At 43.2% G+C, this 27,368-nt stretch overlaps 1 protein-coding gene and 1 long non-coding RNA gene across 5 annotated transcripts in view; one reads left to right on the top strand and one right to left on the bottom strand.

Annotated features, from left to right (window-relative positions):
- Positions 1-21,533, top strand: part of LOC308589869 — a 60,515-nt gene extending 38,982 nt beyond the window's left edge. The window contains exons 3-6 of one of the 4 annotated variants that reach the window (XR_014009516.1): positions 12,987-13,077; positions 19,976-20,090; positions 20,247-20,600; positions 20,770-21,533. This is a non-coding gene — a long non-coding RNA (uncharacterized lncRNA). Of the gene's footprint in view, positions 1-12,986; positions 13,078-19,975; positions 20,091-20,246 lie in introns of all 4 variants that reach the window. The other 3 variants (XR_014009518.1, XR_014009519.1, XR_014009517.1) reach the window with 3 other exon arrangements.
- CRYL1 (crystallin lambda 1) overlaps positions 1-26,933 on the bottom strand; it is a 36,558-nt gene extending 9,625 nt beyond the window's left edge. Inside the window, exons 1-5 of the mRNA XM_081199382.1 lie at positions 26,793-26,933; positions 19,962-20,069; positions 14,514-14,640; positions 5,819-5,980; positions 3,583-3,777 (exon numbers count right to left, since the gene is read on the bottom strand). Of these exons, the coding sequence (XP_081055508.1) occupies positions 3,583-3,777; positions 5,819-5,980; positions 14,514-14,640; positions 19,962-20,069; positions 26,793-26,833 (633 nt within the window). The 5' untranslated portion in view covers positions 26,834-26,933. The remainder of the gene's footprint in view (positions 1-3,582; positions 3,778-5,818; positions 5,981-14,513; positions 14,641-19,961; positions 20,070-26,792) is intronic.
- Positions 26,934-27,368: the final 435 nt, after the last annotated feature.

Here is a 27,368-nt window from a genome sequence, read left to right as displayed (position 1 = left end):
TGTAACACTCATAGCAGAAACCACAATCCTGCATCACCAGTTGAACTGGCACGTAATTGCACGTTCAGTGAATTGTGCTGTTTGGAGCCATTCTGCGATTCTGAAGAAAGAGCTATGGTAGACATTTGTCTAGAAGTTATATAAAATACACAGCAATATAGGTCCCTGCAGAAATACCATCCAGAAAAAACGATGCCAGTGGCCAATCTGACATACCGCCATACATATATACTCTCCAGATCATTCCATTAAAATGCATCTTAAAAACCAAAAGCAGTGTTGAAAGAAGTCCTTAACAGGAGTTTGGTGAATTCCATTCACTGGCAATTTTCTCAGTTTCTTTGTAGCTTGCAGATATCAGGAACTCTACAGCACAAAATCTATTTTCCCTTCTCCGGGATACTTACTATATAAGTTATCAGGGACTTGAGCAGGCCAATTTAATTTCTTTCTCTGTCCTCCATTTCCTTTTATTTTCTCCTTTGACTGACACACAAAAACACTGGATGTCTCAACTATAGATTCAACTGATAGACCCACACTTGACTTAATGTTTCTTTAGACTCTACTCCTCATCCCTAACACCCACCCACACCCACGGTTCAGATGCCATAATATTTTTGTAAGCTCTTGTCTGGATGTTGTTTTTCAAATTAACATACTTGTGTACTTCTGTGTACCTAGGGAATCCACAAAGTATGTACAAGTCACTCCTTTATTTCTGGGTAAAATAAAATAAATAATGACAAAACATGATGTCAAGATATTAAATTTTGCTGTATGGTATTATTATCCTTCAAAATGTCTCCTCCAGCAACAGAATAAGGCCTTTATTTAAAAAGTGCTTAGAAATCTGTAAATAGCTGGCATGTCTATAGCTAGAAGGCCATCGACAAGTTCAAATTTCACATTCCCTTAATAAGTCAGATCAGATGTTCAATTGACACACAAATAATTTTGTCCCTGCTGCCAAAAGAGTGTCCTTTTAAAGACTACCTGTTGTTCTTTGTGCTTTTAGGAGTTCTTTACAGTCTTACAACATACAATTACAAATCCTTTGACTAATTCCCTTAGGAAGCAATCCTGCTCACTTTTAAGCCGGGTAAGCAGCAGTGAAGAAAGTAGCTGCTGTCCTAATGGTGCCTTCCAAAGGTCTCTCTGGGGGCAACAAAATAAAGGAAGAAAAATAAGCTACTCAGTTCCACACATTACAAAAGCACCATGAGCAACTTCTGCTTCTCCTTTCGCCATTGCTGCTGCAATGCGGCAAGTGGGAGTTATGGATCTCCTCCCCTGCAAGATCACTGGGGTCACAGGTCATGCTGTGGTGACTAGTTGCACATCCCACATTACAGCAGAAGCAGACTTGGCTTGATTTTTCTTTGAAGTGTCGAGAGCATCTCCCACCCTATAGCACAATCTGTTTTCAAAATGAGTTTAAAAACTCAAACAGAAGATGAACCTGTAAAAGCAATTGCTTAATGGGCTTCTTTGGTTTCCTTTCCCAGAACTAATATGGTAAAACTCCATGAATGGATTATGCTGTCAGCGTGTTGTATTCATATTATTTTAAGTGGGAATGAAATAATGTTTAGGCAACGGAGATTGAATGCATTTTAACAATCCTGAGTTGGTAAATAGTATTAGTAAAGAGTTAAACTATATTTCTCAAAGGAACCAGATGTCTCTTAGCCTACTATATGAGATGCAGGTAAGGCATATATAAGAGGTATAATTGTATTTTTAAAAGGTGTCAGAAATAAAGAAAATGAATATTCCACAAGAAACTCAACTAAAAACTAAGATTAGCACTTAACAATAACTTCACAAACGAAACAGAAGTGTGCAAGGAGGTGAACAATTGAAGAGTACAAGACAACAGCTTTAATAAATGCAAATTCAGAAGTGGGGGAGATCTTTAATGTTTCTTAGACAAAAACATTTTGAATTTGGTAACAAGCCATCTAAAATGTTAGCAAAGTTATTAGGACAGGCTCCGGCAGAATAAGCGGGTGAGACCATTAGTGGGTCCAACAATCACGAAGGCAGCTTCTGGAAGTGAGGGGCAGAAAGGGCTCATCAACCTGGGAAGGTTGCCCATCTAGAAGAAGGAAAACTCTGACCCTACACCTCTGTTGCCTTGTGGCTATACTCATCCACGAGAAAGGCTTCAGGAGTAAACTCCGAGGAAAAATCCTGGGGGGCATCTTCAGGAGAAGAAAAGGTTAAGGAGTAATCCCTACACATATTTGGAGTGGAGCCCCTAAGATGGTTGGATGGTGCCTTGTACGCCTCCTACTGGCAACTCCTGCAACCAAGCTGGTGCCAAATGTATTGCTCTGCTTTCCTTTGGACCACAACAGTGAGGCTGGGGGTGGGAGTCTTGTCTTCTGGTGCTGTCCAGGACTTCCATACCCAGTTCTCAGGCTTGCGCCCTGGGGAGGTCACTTCAGTGCTGCAAATGCAGCAGTTTGATTTCATTCCCAGAGGCACACTCCATTGTCCCTTGAGACAGGCAGATACCAACAAGTTGGCATCCACACATTGTTACTAATGAATTTATGAAATGGAAAAATTCCTGCAGAAAAATAAAGCGCAAGAAACTTTTCCAACTCACATCACTGATTGAAAACACATATCATATGCAGTTTAACCCCAAGACCCCATGTGAAGCAACTCGCATATAAGAATGAGGGTGGGGTGGGTAACTTTTGGCTGTCTGTATATTGTTGGGCTCCTCCAACTCCCATCTTCCCTGACCACTGGCGACGATAAGAGTTGGAGTCCAACACCATAGTCACCTGATCTATGATATCAAGAGAAAGATACAGGTAACCATGTATAACAATGCTTCCTTGCAATCACACATTGTTTACAGTTACACACAACGGAAAAACAATAATGGCCTTCACCATTGAAACTCAAGACAAAGAAAGGAGACTGAGAAATTACCTTTTTGCGCAAGGAGGTCATAACGAGTATCAGAGAATATGTAACTGTTGGAAATGCTACAAGCAATGTCACTATAAGCCATAATGAACTACACTCCAAAAAAGCAGCAGCAGGAGAAATTTGTCTTTTATTCCCTTGTATCAAATGATTATCAAAAGTTGAGAGATGTGATTCTTGAAAGCTGAGCTTACTGCTGCTTAAAGGATTACTTTCATAGTTGTTTCACTGAGCACAAATGTTTTAAAGTATACCCAGAGCCTTCTGAATGCAACAGGAAACGAAGGGAAACAACATGAAAATCAATATTTCTCTCGCTGACCTTTTCACCTTGTTCTTCTGGCTTGAATGAAAATGGCATTGTTTTGGAGTGTTCCTCATATTACTGTGCAACTTAGCTTGTGTCTCTCTCTTTTTTTCTAGCATTGACTAATTATCAGTTAATGTTATTGCACAGGGGTTGTTAAGAAAATAATTAAAATATTTTGGAATATTAAATAATTTAAAATAATAAGTTTCTGATCCTATTTAAGGATCCACTGAGCTCAACGAGACTGATCTCCAGACTAAGTAGTACAATGCAGTCTACTGGAATCACATTCAAGTCAGTTAAAGAATAAAAATTATACATACACCAACAAGTCTCCATGCTTCACTAATGATTGCATACTGGAGTCGGTTCAGAGCAAAACCATCTATCTCTTTTGTCAACCGAACCGGAGATTGCCCAATCTTCTTCATCAGAGCATAGGTTTTCTCGACTGTAGAAGGTTCAGTTTCTGGGTGGGGAACCAATTCAACCAGAGGAACATAATATGGTGGGTTTACCTTTACACAAAACATATTTAGAAAGAAAAGGAACATATTTATGAACATACCATTACGGTCAGTTAACATAATTTGTGATCCTTGCATTTCAGGGGGTGGACAAGATAACCCTTGAGGTTCCCTTCCAATTCTATGAAAAGCAGTATTGACATTAGGCAAGCCCTCCGATAGTAGTATTAGATCAGGGGTCAGCAAGGTTTATCTTGTCTGGGCTAGATTGGTTCCACGGAGATCCCTCTCCCTGCAGAGACAGGATTTCCGGCACCATGGAAGCACGTCCCCACGCCACACTGCACCAGTGGCTCAGTTCGGGGGCGGCTCGTGGGCCACTCAAACAACCTCCATGGGCCGTTTCTGGCCCACGGGCCTTAGGTTGCTGACCCCTGTATTAGATGATAAAATGGGCACACCCACCCAGCATTCTACTCACGGACAGACACGTATTTGCATGGCACGGAAAATAATTAAATCATTCAATTCAAACCTGGAAATGGCGAGGGAGAGCTGGAGAGTCCTTGTGGCTTGCAAGGGAGACCCTTCCCAGAGCCCGAGGCACCAGTAAGGGCAGAAGAAGCCCTGAAGAGACTGGAGGTGCAGCGGAGCTTTGTTTATGCTGCTTAGCCTCCCCGCCTAGCAGCTGATGTGCGGGGTAGCGCAACAGCCACTTTCCTGCACATGCACCAGTCTCCTGACAGCCCCAGAGCTTCAATTCTAGTTGTGGATATTTTTGGATACGGTATTTTTTTGGTATGGATTGATGAGAGAGCGGCAGAGGGGCAGTTTAAAGGGTGTTTAGAGGATGCTCCCCACTTTGCGTGATTTCGCTTATTTGTGCGGGGGCCTGGAACATAATCCTTGCGTATGTGGGGCGTCACCTGTAACACATCATCAGTGTGGATGGCACTTGACAGAGTACAAGGGGATAGTCCCCTTCCCTGACAAGCTTACAACCTAAAATTTAACACATGCAAAATAGTTGAGGGTGAGAGGGAAGGGTTTAACAGGAGAGCAGGATGTGGTTGGTTCAGTTGCACATGCCTAGGCTGGTTATGGTCCAACTTAAAGTGGGACATGGGAACTAAAAAGTTTGTGCCACAAGTTTCAGGGAAATGTAGGATCTGAGTGTTGAATTCACAGAGGGAAGACCAAGTTGTTTCCTGTCTTTCCCAAGCCCAGTTTGGGTTCATGTCTTGACAACGGACCCTGACAAAAACAAACCAAGGTCTTTTAAAACTTGGGAAGGCACTGACTGAACCTGGGAGCTACTGGATGTAAAGCAGATTGCTCTGCCACTAAGCCTACCCTTCCCATGAAGAATATGATCTGCCCCCATGACCAGAGGCAGCGATGCTTCTGAATATCAGTTGCTGGAAACCACAGAAGAGGGAGGAGAGTGCTCTGGTGCTGCTTGTGGGTTTCCCACAGACATCTGGTTGAATCAAGGAAGGGACACCAAGGATCACCTGTGTTGCAGGAATCTCAACTAGACCATACATTACCGGACACTGGACTAGATGATCCAGAAGGCTCTTCTTATGTTCTCAAAGCTTCTGATGGCTGTATTACAATACTAGAAGCAGCTGATGGCCATCACAAGCAGATGAGGACCACTGAGCTCTTGTCGTGCTTGTGGGTTTCCCTCTGGCATCTACCTGGCTTGTGGGTTTCCTTCTGGCATCTACCTGGCCACTTCAAGCAGCATAATGCTGAGTTAGATAGGACTTTGTTCTGATCCAGACTGGCTTTTCTAATGTAAATGTTAATTGTGATATACTGGTATATCAGCATGTTTACCTGGTGATATATCATGATGTTGAAAACCAGGTATTGCCCACCTCTACTGATTACTGCATTTATACCACTCTTCCCAGGGTAGCTTGCAAAACTGTGCCATCATAGATTTAATGGAACATATCAAAGTGGCATCCCTTTGAAAAACTTGCATATAAATGAGTAAGAACTGTACTTACGACATACAAGCCGAACACCACAAATTTAGGCTTCAACACAATAAATTACTGAAGTATCTTGGTGTACTTACAGGATGTGCCACTATACACTGCTTAACGTGCTTTAGCCCGGTGAACAACTTTGAAGGCAGAAGACAAGAGGTTGAGCTGCCTAGTATTACATCATTACTGACAATAAGGTCTAACTGGCCAAAAATCTTCTTTTTCAGTTCTAGGTTCTCAGGCGTACACTCCTAGAACACAAAAAAATGTTGAAATCGCTTAATAAAAACACCTATTACATTCATTTCACAAATTCTTTAGAAATAAATTAAGAAGTTGTTTTGAAAAGTGGCAAACATCTGCTTACTGCTTTATAAATCGAAACAACTTACAACTTTCCACTGTCAAGCTAACACTTTATGGATCTTTAGGATCAACATTTCCAGATGCTGTGCTTAAGGAAAAGTGATTGCACCAGATACAAGAGCTAGTAAAATCACAATATTTTTTTACAAAGTGGTATCCTTTTATTAGCTTTGTAAAAACAAGTCTTTGATAACTTGCCTATCATCAAAACAGGTTTTCCATCTCATGCAAGTACTATCTAGGTTGAAAATAATACCCATGTCTGTGCATTTAAAGGCCCCAATGATGATGGAATATTTATTTAATACATTTATAAAGCATTTTTCGAGATTAACTATTTTCAACTTATTTGTGAAAAGCTTCTCTCTTATAATTTATAACATTTTATTTTATCTTGTTCAGTGTTCCTGATTACATAATGTAAAAAACGATGTGCAAACTTCTGTCTGGAGTAAAACACATTTCCCATGCGGCCAAGAATACCTCAAAGTTTTACAATGCCATTTTTATAAAGTATACCAGTTAACTGAGAAATCACTGTGCTTGTGGCAGATGTTATATGCTCCAGATTTTGGGGCTTGGGGAAGAAGCTTGCAGAGGATGGAATTTTACTGACCTTTTAAAGTCAACAACCACTGCGGTTCTGAGAGATAGAACAGGGCCATTTTCGAACATCAGAACCGACTATAATGCATCCCTTTATTGGTGCAAAACAAGGCTTTGCTCGTAATTCCTGGATCGGTTCAGTCTGCAAGGTGGGTTACCTTTAAATATTTTCCTTTAGCAAAGTCACAAGGCTAGAACTCTGTAGATACTTGTTCAAACTAATAAAAGAGCAGCAGTGAATAGTTTTATTGTGAGATTCTCCACCTGAAACCCAAAGCTTTCTTTCAGATCAGATGATAGTCACAGAGGTGAAGCTCAACACTCTTGGAAACTCAAACCTACAATGATTATGCAAGGCTTCTGAATAGACCATTTGCTGAGGGCTTCTTTGATAGTGGCACAATTGTATTCAATTTGTTGGACTGGTGCAATAAAAGTTTCTGTCCTTGTCAAGCATGGATTTGTTTTCTTAGCTAGGGAGACTGACTCCCTGAAGAATAGAAGGAAAATTTAGCTCTAAACCAGCTATTAATCCAGGGCTTCATCACTTGCGACCAACTACAGAGCTTCTCAAACTATTCAGATCACCCTGAGAAAGAGATCAAACATGAAATGGATAGGCCTAGTACTGAAAAGCCAGCTCACCTCAGTACAAGTCCACCTGAGTGAATTTTAAAAGGACATTGTATATTCCTGTGCCCATTTCTGTTTTGCTGAGGATCACACAGCTCAGATGCACCAAAACAGTAGAGCCTTATTTGAAAACTTTAACACTTGAAAAAAAGGCTATTGCTGTAACCTGAATTTCAACTTAATTGACCCTTGTCAAAGCCCTATTAGGACATGCCAAATTGTTGGCTTTAACAACAATTCAGTGTTGAGACTTCCCCCTTAGGTGTTTTTTAAAAATGCATGCCCCAGGTTTGCAATGTAAATGCAGACAATTATGGTTAAAAGCCATAGGCACACACTGTCCCTGAAAGTACCAGAAAAGCATCATGTGAGAGTTCCCAGTTAACTCAATGAACACTTGAACTGTTGTGAATTACTCTGATATTATGTGCCCAACACCAAGAAAAAGTCAACTTGTTCCAGTCCTCAAGTATGTTTTGTACTGTACCTAAATGGAGCAATTTTACAATATGTAATTTTGAGGTACTCACTACACATGAGCTGAATCTTTTTACTTATTTATTTAAAGTGTCTTCTTAAAAGGGAGAAAAGGCTGAGATCCGGGAGAAGGAACTCACCAGTTCAAAATCAGAGGTGGCTACTCACATTTATATAAAGGTGAAACCAAGCTTTATTTAACCTCTGTCAAAGACCCAATTTGACACCCCCATGTGCATTTGTGTACACATAAACACACACACACACACACACACACACAGAGAGAGAGAGAGAGAGAGAGAGAGAGAGAGAGAGAGAGAGAGAAGGGCTGGGAGCCTCAATGGCATCCCTCTGGAGGCTTCACCCTGGCAAAAAACACAACTACCCCCCCCCAGCTAGGACACTGTATAAGGTATGTCTATGGTGTGAATTAGGGATGCGGGTGGCACTGTGGGTTAAACCACAGAGCCTAGGGCTTGCCAATCAGAAGGTTGGTGGTTTGAATCCCCGCGACGGGGTGAGCTCCCGTTGCTCGGTCCCAGCTCCTGCCCACCTAGCAGTTCGAAAGCACATCAAAGTGCAAGTTGATAAACAGGTACCACTCCGGTGGGAAGGTAAACGGTGTTTCCGTGCGCTGTTCTGGTTCGCCAGAAGAGGCTTAGTCATGCTGGCCACATGACCCGGAAGCTGTACGCCGGCTCCCTCGGCCAATAAAGCGAGATGAGCAACACAACCCCAGAGTCATGAGACTGGACCTAATGGTCAGGGTTCCCTTTACCTTTATGGTGTGAATTGGCCCCATTCTCAAGACAGTCAGACTTGCAGATGTGGCCAGCTTCTACAATCCCAACATCCATTCACAGTAAGAGGCATTTCCCCTCACTGAATGTTCAGCCCTAGGAGGGTAAAGGCTAGAAATATCTAATACTGCAAATATTACTGTTTGTAATATTGAGACTCTTAAGTTGAAGTCATGCCCTGGATTTTCAGAAAGTTCTGCCCCCAATTACAGAGCCACCTTTTGGTACTTCAAAGACCCAATTTGCAATGAATTACACACCATCTGCACTATACATGTAAAAGCAGGTATCATATCACTTTAAACAGTTATGGCTTCCCCCAAAAGAATCCTGGGAAGTCTACTTTGTTAAGGGTGCTGAGAGTATCATGCAGATGGGGCTAGCAAGCAGTAAGAATTAAGTGGGAATGGCTGCAGCCAACAGGACATCTATTTGTTATGTTGACACTGAACTTCTTTACATCTCACCATTAAGATTTGTGTGTTATGCTATGGTAGGTATTTTGTTTGTAAAAATGTCATTCAGAAACATACCACACTCGCATAGCGAATGACGATTATATCTTTGGCATAGCAGGCAAGTGCTGACCTGTACTCAGATCCATTTTGGGGAATTTTTGTTTGTACTGCACATAATTTTACATGAGCAGCAATGAAAAGTAATATAAGGAAAATGTTAGAAGTAGGTAGTTGCACTCAGAGCAGATAGAAGATGGATTGCATAAGGGTTCTTTAGAACCCCTGAAGCTTATTTATTTATGAAGTATTTTCATATTGCCATCTCATAAGATATCAGGGCAGCCTGTACAACATAAAAAACAATTTAAAAAGTAAAAAAAAAAATCATTAAACTGAATTTTAATCAAAACGTTTTAAACAGCTGCATAGGCCTGCCGGCCTAAAAAGTGTCTTCAGGAGATGCCTGAAAGTCAAAAGCAAATATTCCTGCCAAATCCCCGCTGAAAGAGTGTTCTTCACAGTGCAAATATGAAAGGGAAAAGAATTGGAGCTGCCTGGAGGGACTAACCGTTGGTTAAGAAATGACGAAACAAAGCTTGCGTAAGTGAATTTCAGTTTGCTCAGCATCAGAGTGCACACCATTTCTGCAGTACGGCAGGCAAGTGCTGGCAAGTACGGCAGATGTACTAATTCTCTGATTTAACTGGTATTAAGGAGAACATGAAGTGCAGGAGTTCTCCTTCAAACAATTCATCTTACGAGAAGTAACAAGCGAAGGCCCTAGAGTAGAGGTGAGGTGCAGGGTCTGAATTTGGCCCTCCAGGCCTTCCTACCTGGCCCTTGGGACTCTCCCTGGGTTATTTCCCTCCCCAGCCCTACTCCACACTCTCTGTGTATTTTGCATGGTTGGAATGTGTCCATGAACTAAAATAGTATCAGCTTTCCTGGATGGAAAGATAACATATCTTATATTCTCATTCTCACATGAGAAGGTGGCCTTATGACTGAAAAAGCCCACCTCATCCCATGGGAACACTTGCAATTGTAAGTTAAGACAGTGTGTATACCATGCCCCTATCAGTGTGAACAGGACAGACGAGAAACAAGAACCACAATTACCCAGCCCTGTTAATTCAACTGCTGCCTTGAATAATTGGATGAAGGATTTTGAAGGAAGTAGAGGGGAAATGTTCACTCCCTTCTTGCACTACTAACAACACTTCATTTGGGCTGCCCAGATTATTAAAAGCAGGGGGAGGAAAGAAAGAGAGCCCCTCATTATAATATGTCAAAAGTGTCTTATGGAGAGGGTAGCAAGATATTCTTCCTCACCCAGGCCTGCTACTACTTTAACTGGCCTGGACTGAACATGGCTTGGCACAAACATGTGATCATGCCACTTCCAAGAGAGGTCACGGTTCTTTGCTCCTTCACCACTCTGCTGAACTAAGTCGTGACTTGGCATGTCGTTCTGATTCCAGCCTAACTGCAGGCTGTAGCCAAGCTTTGTCGCATGGGATACAGCCGAGTTATGCAGATTTACTTCCACATTTGATCCATATTAACCACAAAACCCTTGAAAAGGTTTCAAATTTTATGTGTAACATTTCTTACAATAATGAGATTGGTCATGCCTGATTGAGACTATATACTTCCGTTGCCTGATTTTTATCAGATTTCTATTGGTGTTAATAAAGTCAACCATGAATACAGATAATATTCACTCCAGTAACTATGTAGCTATACTTTACTTACTGAATAACTCGGAGCCTTTACTAATTGTGGTGAATTATCTTCTAACAAAAGACAAAGTCCAAAAATACAACAAAAATACAGAATAGGACTTTCGAGAATCACAACCTCACATTGGAGGAATGAGAGTGAGTGAGTGGACATTCATATCACTTTGTAAAATTGAGAGGCTTTAGATAACCAAATATTACACCTATGTGCTCTTCTCCTGTTCAATTGTAGGACTTATGGGATAGAAGCCAATGATATTTGAAGAGGGTATTTATAGGTTTTTGCAAAGATGGCTCTCAAGAAGAATATCCCATTTCTCATTTCCCCAAGGCAACATTGTTATGACCATTGTATAAAGTTAACAGAATTATGACATCAAGTAGCCCATTCTTTAACAACTGAGACCAATGGTCTTTAAAAAGAGAATGAGGGCACTTCCAGGGAACTTGTTTTGAGCACTGACTCCAATCTGATTGCTGGAAGGCTAAACGACATTATGTCAAAGTGAGTATTATCCTGCACTTCCCACTGAATTGTCCAACTTTGGCACAAAAAGTCCAATCCTTTAGAGAACCTAGTCTGCAGCATAAGACATTCCAGTCAACTATCATTGTGTAACCTGGATTTGCTGGTATGTGATTGAATCCCACCCTAAAATAGCAAAGGTCCCTGGAAGCAACTTTAGTTTAAAGCCCCGCTGATTTCTGTGGGAAACATTTAAGACCATGATTACACTTTTCCCAATAATTTTGCTTAGTTAATAAGTGACAATAGGCCAAGTGAATTGAAAATCAGGGATAGAAGAACTGTACCTAAATCAATTAACATGAAGAGTATTTGCATTATGCTAGACAACTAATGTTTTATGGCTATGAAGTAAATTTACCCGCTGTATCTAATGAAGAGAAAGTTTTAAATAAGAAACAAAGGAGAACAAAAAAGAACTCGCTAGATTTTATCTGTTTAATGTAGTTTAGGAAGTTTTATGCATTAACATTCTCTTAACAGGTTTTTTTAAAAAATAATTTCTACTCTTAAGGACATTGTTCATGACAGGAGTTCCAAGGAATGCAGTGAAATTACCGTATATATGATTGCATCTTATTTTACTCACAACCAAGGATATTACAAACAGGATCACAGACAGGGCTAGGGTAGCACATCCACAGCAGAAGTAACCTCTGGAGCAGTGGTTCTCAACCTGTGGGTCCCCAGATGTTGTTGGACTACAACTCCCATCATCCCTGACCACTGGTCATGCTGGCTAGGAATGATGGGAGTTGTAGTCCAACAACATCTGGGAACCCACAGGTTGAGAACCACTGCTTCTGGAGCCACCAGGACAGGAAACTGGAGCAGATGTCAAAGGCCTTCATTCAGAAAAAATGAGTAGGAGGGTCCACAAATTCAGCAGGGACCCTCATTTTTTATGAGATCAAGATAATATACATTATCATCTAAAGAGCAGGGATCCAGGGGTCTTAGTAGACCACAAGCTTAAGACGACTCAACAGGCAGCACAAAAAAAAGCTAATGCTATTCTAGGCTGCATCAACTGAAGTACAGTGTTCCGATCAATGGAAGTAATGGTCCCACTCTATTCCATCTTGGTCAGACCACACCAGGAATACTGTGTCCATTTCTGGGCACCACAGTTTAAGAAGGATATTGACAAGCTGTAACATGTGTAGAGGAGGGCGACCCGGATAATCAAGGGTTTGGAACGGTTGAGAGAGTTGGGTATGCCTAGCTTGCTAAAGAGAAGACTGAGAGGAGGTATGATACCCATCTTCAAATATCTAAAAGGCTGTCATATGGAGGATGGAGCAAGCTTGTTTTCTCCTGCTCCGAAGGACAGGACATGAACCAATGAATTAAAGTTACAAGACATGAAATTCCGACTAAACATCAGGAAGACCTTTCTGACAGTGAGAGCTGTTCGACAGTGGAATGGACTTTCTTGGAAGGTGGTGGACTCTCGTTCATTGGATATTTTTAAGCAGAGGTCGGATGGCTTTTTTTGTCATGGATGCTTTAGTTGAGATCAGCCAAGCAGTAGGAAGAATGGGATAGGGTGGGCTCCAGATAAGTGATCAACTTATATTTTCCTTAACATATGTATTAAATGAAGTAAGTGTGTGTGTGTGTGTGTGTGTGTGTGTGTGTGTTTCCAGGGTCAATCCTGAGCATCTCTAGGCAGAGCTGTGAATGTTGCATCTGAAACCTTGGACAACCACTGCTGAACTGTGCAGACTAATGGTCTGAGTGAGTACAAGGTAGTCATCTACGTTTGGTATTTCACAGCCTCTCTTGACACGGTACTAGTCTGGCCACTGTAGGATGGCAACAGAATGTAAATGGAGGAACAGAAAGCTTAGTCAAAGTTCTGAATCCACTGGCCATACACAAAGCTTGTGAAGATACATAACTCATTGGAAAGCTGGTCAGGGGTTAGGGTCAGATACTTTTAAGTCATCATATGCTTGCTTTAGCAGTAGCTTCAGTGCACCAGCTCCCTCTTCTGGAAGAAGAAGCGGGAATATACAGGTTGTCTTAAGCGGGGGATTGTATAAGCAAAATTATGCAAAGCCAAACCCCCACCCCAAACATTCCTGCACATCCATTCCTATCTCTCTGAGGCCAGTGCTGAGCGGGCCTGGCCCCCTCCCCCAAGATGGCAAGCTTTTTAAGCCCCTCAAGCTTGCTTACTGAGCAGGTCATGCAAGGCCTTTGGAAGGCTCTGCAAAGTTGTGATGAGATCGTCTCAGAAACCTGAAAAGTAAGGGGGGGCTTAAAAGCTCTTTCCACACTGTGTTTTCCCACTGCCCTGCTTGCTTTCCAGGCTCTGGGAAGGTTGCATGTGGGTTCCTGTGAGATCTCTTCTGGGGCGGGAGGTGTTTCCTGTTCTCTCGCCCATTTTATTTTCTGTGGTCACATTTGTAAAATCAGTCTAAGATGAGATCTACCCGTATTGCAATTATGTCTATTTATAGTATTACATCACAAAACTACATGGAACCTTAACTGCATAGTTCTGCCTTTGAGAGTATGCCCCTCCTCCCGCAAGTTGCCAGTGCAGGGCATCAATCGAGATCAGGATATGTACAAACAACCCCTAAGAAATACGTGTACAACTAGGGTAGCAAAATGTATGCTAAGACCCTTTTCACTACTTTCACTTTTAAGTTTATTTATCTGGGGGTACTCCAGTAAAATGAAGCAATAGAGTAGAATTGAATTGACTGAAGCAACAGAATTTCTATTTCTGCACTTAGCTAGATCACCTATTTATTAAAATCTGGTATATTCTTTATGCACAACCTAACCACAAAGGATTCTATACAAAAGTACCTCCTTTAACTAGACTTCTGAAAACTTTACACATTAAGTTTGGCTGATTTAAACCAGATTTAAACTTAACATTTACTTGGCCCACAAACTGCCAATGAAAAGAGGTAGGAGTACCACTTACAATTTTTGGTCAATTAAGCTCTATTAGATATAAAAATTTTGCTGGAATGGTAATGACCAGCTGCTGCATAGTCAAGGCTGTATTTAGAGGCCGGTGCTTTTAGTTTCATCCAACTATGAGATAAAGCTGGTGAATGAACAAATGATTAGAGCATAAGGAAGCCAGTGAATTCCCCACAAAATTTCCTCCCTTTGGCCATTTCAAGCAAACAAGCATGTACTGTACTCACCTGAAGGTAAATGGCACCCTCTACTGCCACTTTTAAATCTGTGCAGCCGCTAATGAGAGACAGCTGCTTGTCAGCTGTCAGAGTACCTTTCAGCATTCCTGTCTTTCCTAGTTCTTTCAATTCTTTGCTGTTTGAAAACAGAAGACCAGCAGAAGAATTATGAGTTTTATTTATCACACGTACTAATAAAAATATACCACAAGAAAGATTCCGGCAACCTGTTTTCCCCTACTGCACTCTTAACTTTTTTCATGCACACTTATTAAAAGGAACCCTCATGAAATATGGTGCAGTGTATGGCATTCTCAAGGACGCCAGTGGCGCTGTGGTCTAAACCACTGAGCCTCTTTGGGCTTGCCGATCAGAAGGTCGGCAGTTCGAAACCCCGCGACGGGGTGAGCTCCCGTTGCTCAGTCCCAGCTCCTGCCAACCTAGCAGTTTGAAAGCACGCCAAAAAGTGCAAGTAGATAAATAGGTACCACTCTGGTGGGAAGTTAAACGATATTTCCGTGTGCTGCTCTGGTTTCGATGTTCCATTGCGCCAGAAGCAGCTTAGTCATGCTGGCCACCTGACCCGGAAAAACTGTCTGTGGACAAACACCAGCTCCCTCGGCTTGTAAAGCGAGATGAGTGCTGCAACCCCAGAGTCATCTGCGACTGGACTTAACTGTCAGCGGTCCTTTACCTTTTTATGGCATTCTCTAGATTCATGCTTCAGAGCACAATGCAAACATTGTTATTCATTTATTAATTGCCTCCCATGCCAACATCTCAAGGTGGTGTGCTATAAAAATAGCTAAAAATGGCTATACACAGCACAAAATAGCAAATACTTTCTTTTAAAAAAACCAGGAAGGCAAAAGCAATACAATACAGACACCCTTGGCAGAAATCCAGCTGGGAAAGCATGTCAGAACAAAAATGTCTTCATTTGTTCCCGGAAAGTGCAAATGGTGGGCTCTTGTTATATCCCAAAGAAAAGGGACAGACATAGTGAAAGTTCTGCTCCAAGTTACTGTGATGCTGACTTCTGATATCTTTGGAATTTGCAGAAGGAGCTCTTCCACAGACCGCAGCGACCTCCTGGGCATACAAGGGATAGGGTGGTCTCTCAAGTAACCTGGTCCTGAGCTGCATAGGGCCTTATATGTTAGTACCAAGACCTTGAACTTTTCCTTGTAGCAGATCAGAATCAGGCCAATTGCCCATCTAGTCCAGCATCTTGTTTTCACAACCAGAGCCTATGAGAAACCCACAGGCAGGACACAAGTACACTCTCCCCTCCTGCAGTTTCCAGCAGCTGATATTCAGAAGCCTAGTTCCTCAGACTATGGAGGCAGAGAACAACCATGATGGCCTTTGCCTCCATTAATTTGTCTAATCCTCTTTTAAAGCTATCCAAGTTGCTGGTCACCACTGCCTCCGGGCAGCCATCACTGATGTCCATGAGTTCTACCATTATGAGAGAAGAAACTTCTCTCTCTCCACTTTCTATGTGCCATGTATAATTCTATCATGTTGCCTCTTACTCGCATTTTCACTAAACTAAGGTAAAGGGACCCCTGACCATTAGGTCCAGTCGTGGCTGACTCTGGGGTTGCAGTGCTCATCTCGCTTTATTGGCGAGGGAGCAGGCGTACAGCTTCCGGGTCATGTGGCCAGCATGACTAAGCCGCTTCTGGTGAACCAGAGCAGCGCATGGAAACGCCATTTACCTTCCCGCTGGGGCGGTACCTATTTATCTACTTGCACTTTAACGTGCTTTCAAACTGATAGGTTGGCAGGAGGTGGGACAGAACAACGGGAGCTCACCCCATCGCGGGGATTCGAACCACCGACCTTCTGATCAGCAAGTCCTAGGCTCTGTGGTTTAACCCACAGCGCCACCCACGTCCCTTTTCACTAAACTACAAATCCCCAAATGCCGCAACCTTTCCCCATTGCTCCATCCCCTTTATTGTTTTGGTTGCCCTTTTTATATCTTACTCATGTATTCATAGAAATATTTATATAGCACCGTACCACAAAACATGTGAACTTTTCCAGCCTCTCCAGCACATGAAAACCTTTTGCATGTCTGTTGATGACTGAACAAAGATTATACAGGAATAGGCAGACTCTTATTCGATGGAGGCACAGCATAATGTGATGTCCCAGACAATATTAACATACAGATTACCCAGTCATCAATCTGCCAGTTTCCTCAACCTGCTCGTGTCTCCACCATTCTCATGCAGAGTATATTGCAAGTGGGACCTGCAATGCTCTCATCCACCAGGAGGTGTTTAAAGTTATGTGCAGAGTGGTCACAACTTAAAAGCGGGTCGTATGCAATAAATAAATACCGGATGTGGGGGAAACCTTGAAACAAAACAAAACCTTGAAACAAACCTTGAAAACAACCTGGCGCTCCTTCTCACAAGTCCATGCTTCTGGCAAAGCCTTATGTTGATTATTGTTAGAGCAGTAATGTTTTCATATTGTACAATAGCAGTCCCATCACCCAGAGGTAATTAGATGCTTCCTCATATTACAGACAGAGAAATCAGGGAAAACAACTTAACAAAGGAATTGGGAGTGAAACACTAATCTGATAAGGGGCTTTGCTTAGCCCTTATGTCCAGTCAAATCAATTCTGAAGGAGAAACAAAAAAATGCATTCCTCTTCGCACTTTTAAGTATCCCTTACCACCAAACACTCAGAAACATGAAACTGCTTTGCTGAACCCTCTCTCCCCAAGTGTTTTGTTTGCTTGTTCATTCTGCTGTTACCTAGGCAATGCCATTTTGGTAGTGCAAAGAATATCACATTTCTACCCTCAACAAAGAAAACTCTGGTCTGTATGGATAACTTTTGTGATCATCATCTGAAGTTTGCAACGACATGGATATAAGATGGGGCAATGTTAGAAACATAACTTCTCTGTGACATTTCAGTGGCACATCATGCAAGTTCTCAGGAAGTTGGACATGGGAATTTAAGCCAGCACCAACTCAATTCTTACAATTTAGCACAGCTGAAGTGTCCAAAGTGCTTCACGTGCATTATCTCAATAATTCTTACAACAGCATTGTAAATAGGTCACTATTGCCACCATCCCATATTACAAGGGGTGGGGCTGACGCCAAGAGAACAGTATCTTATCTAAAGACACCTACGCAACTCCCGATTGAGTGATTTGAATACGGAAACTCCTAACTCTCAATAAGCATTCTGGAAACTTAAGTCTCCACTTACTAGTATTGGAAGGGACTGGGCATCTTAAACAAGCTTTTTAAAGTGTTACTGATACTGTATTTGTATAACACGAAAAAAATAACAAACACATGGAACATCTGAAAGGTGAAGGTATGTGACAAGCCAAGCAAGCTGCTGAAAGGTGGAGGCAGCTGAGGCAGCTTCCACTGCTGCCTTGAAACAGGCAAGGGGGACTGGCGAGGCTTAGCTGGGGGGCGGGAGGGCTTCTTTGAGTCTTCTCGCCGCCCTCCCCCCAGCTGAACAAGCCCCATATCCCTCCAGTATGCACAAGCCGGAGGGACATGGGGCTTGTTGAAGCAGAGGGAGGAGCAAGCCGTATTGTGCCTCGGCAATGCTGACTGTTTCTCCCTTCAGTGGTATGAGGACAGACCGTGATGGTGGTTTCCCTCAGTGGTATATCACTGGTGAAACTACCACCGCTCCCGAGTCCCTCTGCCGCCAGAGTCCGGATGCAGATTGTTTTTCCCTCAGCACGCTGGTAGCAGTGGGACTCAGGAGGTAGTGGTTTCACCAGCAATATGCCGCTGAGTGAAGCCGTCATCACTGTCTGCCCCTAATACCAGTCCTGGGTGATATATGGATATATTGCCCAGGCCTACTAGGTGACCTTGGGCTAGTCCCAACCTCTTAACCTACCTCACAGGGTCGTTGTGTAAGGATTACCTGAGGAGAGGGGTGCATCATGTACTCCTTGGAGAAAATGGTGGGATACAAATGCAATAAATAAGCTCTTCTGTATACCTGGAGGGACCAGCCAGATGGAGATGTCAGACTCTCTAAGCACTACGATCAGAGATAAGGGGCATCCTATCTCCATTCTATGTGCTAAAAACAGAGATAAGACTCTGCCTGTTGTGTGACAGTAAAAGGATTTATGCTTCTGTGTGTGTGTCTGTCTGCCTGCTATTGCTTTTAGAAGGCAATAGAGGACACATTGGACAATTGATCAGGTAGTGGGGCTTGTGGGTCTCACTGAAGATCTACTACCTTTTATCCCATAATTTGAGCACTACCGTATTTTTCGCCCTATAAGACGCACTTTTCCCCCTCCAAAAATGAAGGGGAAATGTGGGTGCGTCTTATGGGGCGAATGCAGGCTTTCGCTGAAGCCTGGAGAGCGAGAGCGGTAGGTGCGCACCGACCCCTCTCGCTCTCGAGGCTTCGCGGACCTCTCCCCAAGCAGCGGGAATGCTCCCGCTGCTTGGGGAGAGTTGCCGGCATCCCGAAGCCTGCGTGCGCTGATCCCAGCGCCTGCAGGCTTCGCGGATCTCTCCGCAAGCAGCGGGAACATTCCCGCTGCTTGGGGAGAGTTGCCGGCATCCCGAAGCCTGCGCGCGCTGATCCCAGCGCCTGCAGGCTTCGCGGATCTCTCCGCAAGCAGCGGGAACGTTCCCGCTGCTTGGGGAGAGTTGCCGGCATCCCGAAGCCTGCGCGCGCTGATCCCAGCGCCTGCAGGCTTCGCGGATCTCTCCGCAAGCAGCGGGAACGTTCCCGCTGCTTGGGGAGAGTTGCAGGCATCCCGAAGCCTGCGCGCGCTGATCCCAGCGCCTGCAGGCTTCGCGGATCTCTCCGCAAGCAGCGGGAACGTTCCCGCTGCTTGGGGAGAGTTGCAGGCATCCCGAAGCCTGCCCGCGCTGATCCCAGCGCCTGCAGGCTTCGCGGATCTCTCCGCAAGCAGCGGGAACGTTCCCGCTGCTTGGGGAGAGTTGCAGGCATCCCGAAGCCTGCCCGCGCTGATCCCAGCGCCTGCAGGCTTCGCGGATCTCTCCGCAAGCAGCGGGAACGGTCCCGCTGCTTGGGGAGAGTTGCAGGCATCCCGAAGCCTGCCCGCGCTGATCCCAGCGCGTGCAGGCTTCGCGGATCTCTCCGCAAGCAGCGGGAACCACCGCTGGGCTCCCACGGCTTGCAGAGAGCTGCCTGTTTGCGGGCTGGGGTTGGGGGAAGCTCGGGCTGCCCCAGCCCCGCGCCTGGGGGGGAAATAATTTTTTCCCTTTATTTCCCCCCCAAAAAACTAGGTGCGTCTTATGGGCCGGAGCGTCTTATGGGGCGCAAAATACGGTACCTTGAACAGATAATCTGAATGCATCCTGAAATCCCATTGGTCCCTTGTTTAGAACTAAAAGCTAACCACAGTATTCAAACAATTATAATCCTGACTAATCTGTGCTAAAGGAACTCAAATGACTTACCCAATTTTTTCCAGGGCTTTTGTTACCTGTTCTTGTACAATATCATAAAGCTTTACTTGAAATCCACCAGAAGCAAATAACATGGCCCAGCTACATCCAATGAGTCCACTAAGAAGAAAAGAGAAAACGGTTAGCACAAATCTTTTATTGTTATTTATTTTAAAATACTTACATGCCACTTTTCCAGGCAAAGCCTGCCCAAAGCAGCTTACAGCAATAAAAACTACAAGTATATAAAAATGCTTTTTACTAAAAATCAATAATTATTATTGATCTATTCCACAGAAATTCCACAAAGAGAGTTTGGAATTCTAGTAACATAACAATATTCCAGTCTCTTTCCGGTAAGCAGGACATAAATTATTCAGGAGAAGGCCAACTGAAACAATTGAGTTTTTAAGGTCTTCTGAAAAGTCTGAGGTGTTGCTGCCATTGCAGCATTTCTGGGAAAGGACTCCAAAGGTGTGGTGGAGCCACCACAAAAAAGACCCTGCCTCTTACGCTCCACCACCTCACAGACCTATTCCTGTCACAACACAGAAGCAAAACAAGGTTTTCCTGTTTCAGCACCTGTTGAAGGCAGCAACCTGGATGTGGATATAGTTAACCAACCCACAGATTCAGCAACAGAGGTTTAAGGTATGTTTTGAAAGGGCAATGAAGGACGCAACAGACCAATCAGCATATTACAAAGCAAATTGGCTCACACCCTACTTTTGGAACATCTAAGTTTATTAAGCAGAGAGCGAATGTTGAACAAAATGGACTTGGATTTAAAATACAGTAGTCTTGTTTCACTATTCTGTAGGTTATTCTGCATGCTACAGGCCTGAAATTCTGCACACAGAGCATCCCTCTAAGTACATATGGAATGCAGAAACATTCAGGTGAACATATATAGTTATATGAAGTTGCCTTACCCCAAGTTAGGCTATTCATCTTGCCCACTATTATATACTCTGATCATGGCTCCCTTGCCTGTCAGGATTCTTCCCTGTCCTGTTACCTGAAAAATTTGAGACTAATCTGGGAGATTATGCATGTGCTCTACCACCAGGGTTCAGCCCCACTTGGCAATTCTTTTTTTTTGTATTGTATATTTAGTCAATCCTTTCTTTTTTTCTTTTTACAGAAAATGATACTCTATGCAATTCTATCTTAGATACTGCTTAGTAATGATAATACTCATTTCAAAGATCAGCTAAATTGCACAGTGCCAACAAACAGTCCTGTTTAGTATCTGCCTGCCAACGGGCATAATTCTTGCTAAATATTGGGATCTAATTTGGATATCTAGATGCAAATTTTCTGGTCCTACAATAAAATATTAATATGGAAGGCACTCCCTAGCCCTATTCATTAATTCATTTGTTCAATTATGTATATGTAGTCAATTTCTCTTAATTTTTTAATCACCCTTTTCATTTGCAGATAATATACTTGTATTACTTATTACTATTAATTGAATTTATATATACCAACCTATACCTGGAGGTCAGGTCTCAGGGCAGTTCACAGAACAAAATCAAAATATAAAACCACAAAATATAGAATCAAAATAAAAAACAACAACCCAATACCCCCCCAAAAAAAACATACCACACATTTTAAAAGGGTATAGGATGTAGATCAGGTCAGGCAAAGGCCTGGTTAAAAGCAACGTTTTTGCCTGGCGCCCAAAGGTGTATTGTGAAGGTACCAGGCGAACTTCCCTGGGGAGAGCATTCCACAGACAGGGAGCCACTGCAGAGAAGGCCCGTTCTCGTGTTGCCACCCTCTGGACCTCTCGAGGAGGTGGCACATGAAGGAAGGCCTTGGAAGATGATATCAGGGTCTGGGTAGGTTCATATGGAAAGAGGCAGTCCTTGAGGTATTGCAGTCCTGTGCCGTTTAAGGCTTTATAGGTCAAAACCAGCACTTTGAATTGGGCCCAGAAACTAACTGGTAGCCAATGCAGTCTGACCAGGATCGGTGTAATATGCTTAAACTGTCTTGCTCCAGTGAGCAACCTGGCCGCTGAATTCTGCACCAGCTGAAGTTTCTGAACCTTGAGATTACCAGAGAACAGGCAACAGTAGTTAGGCTATCCCTGTCCAGATAGGGGCGTAGCTGGGCCACCAGCCGAAGCTGATGGAAGGCACTCCGGGCCACAGAGGCCACCTTAGCCTCAAGTAACAGCAAAGGATCCAGGAGTACCCCCAAGCTACAAACCTGTTCCTTCAGAGGAAGTGTAACCCCATCAAGAGCAGGCAATCTCCCACCCATCTGGCCTAGGGAACCACTCACTAACAGTGTCTCAGTCTTATTTGGATTGAGTTTCAGTTTTTGGCTCTCATCCAGTCCATTACCGAGGCAAGACAATGGTCCAGCACTTCCACTGCCTCACCTGCAGACGTAAAGGAGAAATAGAACTGAGTGTCATCAGCATACTGCTGACAATGTACAGTGGTACCTCGGGTTACATACGCTTCAGGTTACAGACTCCGCTAACTCTGAAATAGTGCTTCAGGTTAAGAACTTTGCTTCAGGATGAGAACAGAAATTGTGCTCCGGCGGCGCGGCAGCAGTGGGAGGCCCCATTAGCTAAAGTGGTGCTTCAGGTTAAGAACATGTTCAGGTTAAGAACGGACCTCCAGAACGAATTAAGTACTTAACCTGAGGCACCACTGTACTCCGAACCGCTGGATAACCCCACCCAGCAGTTTCATGTAGATGTTAAACAATGTGGGGAATAGGATTGAGCCCTGCAGAACCCCACAATGAAGGTTCCACAGGGCTGTAAAGCATTCCCCAAGCAACACCCTCTGGGAACGACCATCCAAGTAGGACTGGAACCACCGCAAAGCGGTGCCACCCACCCCTAGTTCAGACAGTCGCTCCAGAAAGAAGCCATGGTTGATGGTATCTAAAGCCACTGAGAGGCTGAGGAAGAATTAACAGGGACATGTTTGCCTTGTCTCTCTCTCAACGGAGGTCATCATACAGGGTGACCAAAGCAGTTTCTGAACCAAAACCCCAACTGAAATGGATCCAGAAAATCAGTTTCTTCCAAAAGCGCTGGGATCTGGTCTTGCTCAGGAAAGGGAGATTAGCAACTGGCTGGTAGTTAGTTAGGTTTTCCGAATTCAGGGAAGGTTTCTTAAGGAGTGGTTTTACCACTGCCTCCTTCAAACAGGCAAGGACCACTCCCTCTCATAAAAAGGCATTGATCACCTCCCTACTCATGTGCTCTTATTTATTGTTTTGTTATTTCTTCCATGTAAAGATCCAGTAAAATCCATGTTTAAAAATACGAGACTACTCCTAAATTCTTTTCCATGTCTCTGTATTGCTGTAGTTGAAGGAATAATCTAAACTGAGAGTACATGTTGTAGTCGAGGTCCCTTCAGTTGTCCTGTCCACATCCTCAAACCACAACAACAAAACATGATTCCATACACTTTGACTGGCCAGTGCTCTAGAAACCTTCTCTAGAACTTTATCAACACTGACATCTAGTTTGGATCAAAATGTAAGTGACCTTGTGCTCAAAGTGCCTTGCAAATTGCTCACCGCAGGTCTCAGATCTCTCAAATTCAACAAGTCCGACAGCAGACCATCCCAATAGGTCCTTCACCTCTGCATTTGGGGGGTGGAGGAAAGATTACCAAAGGCAATCTAAATCTCATCCATCCATGACAACAACACTGTTATATTAACTCGCACTAACAATTTCTCTGTGGCAATAAACAGATTCAGGGGACTTAGGATATATGTTGATTCCACAATGGACAGTAATACCTCAAGTTGAATGCGCTTTGGGTTGAGCGCGTTCGAGTTGCGCTCCGCGGCAACCTGGAAGTAACGGAGCACATTACTTCCGGGTTTCGCCGCTCACGCATGTGCTCAAAATGATGTCACGCAAATGCGTGGTAGCAGTGAAACACGACCCGCAGACGCACCGTCCCGTCCTGCATTCTGTTCGGGATGCGAACGGGGCTCCAGAATGGATCCCGTTCGCATCCCGAGGTACCACTGTATTGAGAGAGAGTGTGGCAGTCATGTATTCATCAGTTAGATCAACCAAATGGAGTTGTCAATACACAGCTATAAGAATAAGAATAATATTTTATTATTTATACCCTGCCCATCTGGCTGGGTTTCCTAGTGCAGTGGGGAAACTCTCAAAGAGGCAAGATAAGGCCACATGAAGTCACAAGTTATTAAAGGTTGTAGCTATAGTCAGGTCATATCAAAGTCACTGAAGAGCAGACATCAGAACAGAATATTCCGACAATATTATTCTATTCTGCAGCCAGGCAGTCTGTGCAAACACCTCTATTGATTTTAAATGCAAGAATGTGTCATGAGATGCAAAACACTCTCTTAATTAACATGTTTTTATTATTCTTAGGTGATAGTGGAAAAATCTTTGAGAAGTCTTATCATATATAATTAAGTGTTTCTTATTTAGAGAATGCTGTAAATAAAGCAACCTGTCTTTTAAAAATGATTTTTGCAAGTTCTTTTTTAAAATTAAATTTCTATACCGTCCATCAGCTCTTGCCATGAAAATAACATGTGCTTTATATAAGAAAGATATATAATCCTTGCATAATATTATCCTCCTAGGTAAGCATGTATAGAATTGCAAGCTAAATGTGCTTAAATAGGCCTGGATTATGCCCACAGTAAAGTCCCATTGAGTTCAGTAGGACTTAATCTGAATTGGCATGCATAGGATTGCACTATTAATTGCCATACATTTTCACTAGAAATTAAGCACATGCTCCACTTCAGACAATAAAATGTCTTGGGCACTGACATTATTGTGAATGGAACTGAATTGCCCAATAACTAAGCAAAATAAGGAAGTATTTATCTCTTTTTATAACTGGGGACAATGAGGCATGGTCAAGTCAGACTCAACATCTGCAAGTAAATGTGGAAGTATATTGCAAATGTGGCTGAGTAAGCTATCTACACTACAATACTGTATACTAAACTAGGAAGACAAGATGCTTTAGATTAGAATAACTGAAATAGAATTAGTTACAGATGGGTAGCCGTGTTGGTCTGCCATAGTCCAAATAAAAAAAATTCCTTCCTGTAGCACCTTAAAGACATGCACACGAAAGCTTATACCAAGAACTAACTTAGTTGGTCTTTAAGGTGCTACAGGAAGGAATTTTTTTTATTTGAAATAGAATTTACAGAGCAAACATAACCCATACAGGTGGAGTTTGGGCAAATAACTGCTACGGTGTCATCTCTACTTGAATATGTCTTATAATTCAATGTATTAGTATTTCCATAAAATGCTTTTAGACTTCAGAAAAGGCTTACTTGAACCTCTGATCAGTTTATTGTCAGTATTTTCCTTATAATAGCAAATGTATATACAATACACTTTTTGCCATATTCGCCATAGGAAATTAAAGCTTTCCACATATAAAGGCATTGATGACCACACACTTTCCTTGTAGTTTTACTGATTTCAATGGTACTTTGTTTTCATACAGTTAATAGTCGTGTTAAAAATTGGCAATAAACATGATTTGTTTATCACTGGTTCTCTTAATCAGTTAACAGGATACAGGAACAATACTGGTGCAATTCTACATAAAGGTTACAGAGGTCATCTACTTCACAGTTTTATTCAGACATACACTCAATATTCAGAACAAACATGTACTTTCATTCACTTAGTTTACAAGAGAGTCTCTTAATCACATATCTGACAGCAATTCATAGTCCACAGTGCAGTAGCCTCAACAGACTACCAACAAATCTCTAGCACAGAAAGAATTGCTGGTTGACCTTTGTTCTGTGCTAGCTGAAGTGTTCCAATTTCCGACATTTAAGCAGTTTCCCAGTTGGTGCTGCCATTGGGCAAAGTTTGACCTTACCCTCTACATACCACTGGTGACCGATGCATAACTGAGTGCAACCCCTAGCTGCTGCCTTAGTCTAACAGCATGCGACAACGTAAAAGGCACATGCTCCAAACACAATTCACACCTCTTATGTTCTGCGGTCGGGCATTTGAAGAGTTAAGGTTGGGCGAAAACATTCAATTATAAAAATAAGCAAGCCAGAGTTTTAGGCCTTATCAAACGGGGGAAACAGAGGCATATATATTTTAAAGCCATTTGTGAGCTTCCAATAGACATTTGATCAGCCACCAAGTGAACAGAATGCTGGACTACATAGGCCTTCCATTTGATCCAGCAGGGCTCTTTTTTTCTTAATTATAAGCAAGCACACACGGTAGCACTAATTTTAGGTACAAATTTCCTGTTACTTTAATTAGATGCAGTTAATTTAGAGGGAGGAAAAAAAGAACACCACATACAACCTGAACATAAATACATGAAGGCTATCCAGATTTCAATCAAGTTACTACACTATAAAATTATCTTGGCAAAAATCTACATATTGCTGTTTATAAAAGCTTTCCAAAACACACCACACTTTGAATTTCCATGTTGGCAATGGACTTTTTCCCGTGCTGCTATTCACCTAGAATGTCCTTTAGCTCTCCATGTGTTTCAAGGTAATCTGTACAGACTAAACGCAAACAGATTAAATGGCTTAGATAAGTGTTCTATTCACACGCAGGGAAGTTACTCATTTGTTTTGTCTTTTTTAACACCTTGCTGCAGCAACAGCAAATGCCAGTGTAAGTTGTGGTTTGGTGGCTTTGAAGACCCCACGCCTAAAACGCAGGTTCCACCTCCTTCGCGCTTTCCTGGGGGGAAGGGGGGGCACAGGATCCCCTTTCCCGGACTTAAACACCCTTCTCCCTCCTCTCTCCTTGCCAACAGGAGAGCCCCTCGTCAAGGGATTTACCTGCCAACAATCACAACACGTCCCTCTTGCACGGGATCCATCGTGCCAAGTTCAGGTTGCAGCACTCACACAGCAGGAGGAGGAGAACCCGGGAAAAGCCACTGGGGGGGAACGTGGGCCAGCGGATCCCTTTTCAAGGCGGCGCTTCCTCCCCACCCCGCCACCCCCCAATTCCAAGGGATGTCACGGCCACTACCATTGGCTCCCAGATAAGAACACTTCCCATTGGCTCCCCGGGTGCCCCAAGCGGCGGCTAGAGGGAACGTCTCCAGATGGGGGTTACCCGGGTCAGGGGAAAAGAGAGGCGGGTGGGCGCGTGGGGCTCTGCAGCGGAGGGGGGCGAGGAAGGGGGTTCATTTGCTTCTTCCTTCTTCGTTGTGGAAGGAAGTCGGCGGGCAGTTCCGAGAGAGAGAGATTCCACAGCGACTTTGCTTTCCCCTTATGGCTATGCATCCAGATATATATATATATGGCTTCCTCTTCCGCGTCTTTCTGGGGGAGTGCTGCGCGGCTCGGAGGATCGGGCCCTGTGAGGGTCCCACAAAGAGAGAGCGCATGCGCAAGCCAGAAAAGGCG

Source organism: Podarcis bocagei, assembly GCF_964188305.1.
Source record: "Podarcis bocagei genome assembly, chromosome: 6".
In the NCBI taxonomy this organism is placed as follows: domain Eukaryota; kingdom Metazoa; phylum Chordata; class Lepidosauria; order Squamata; family Lacertidae; genus Podarcis; species Podarcis bocagei.
This window is presented reverse-complemented; position numbering and strand designations above follow the sequence as displayed.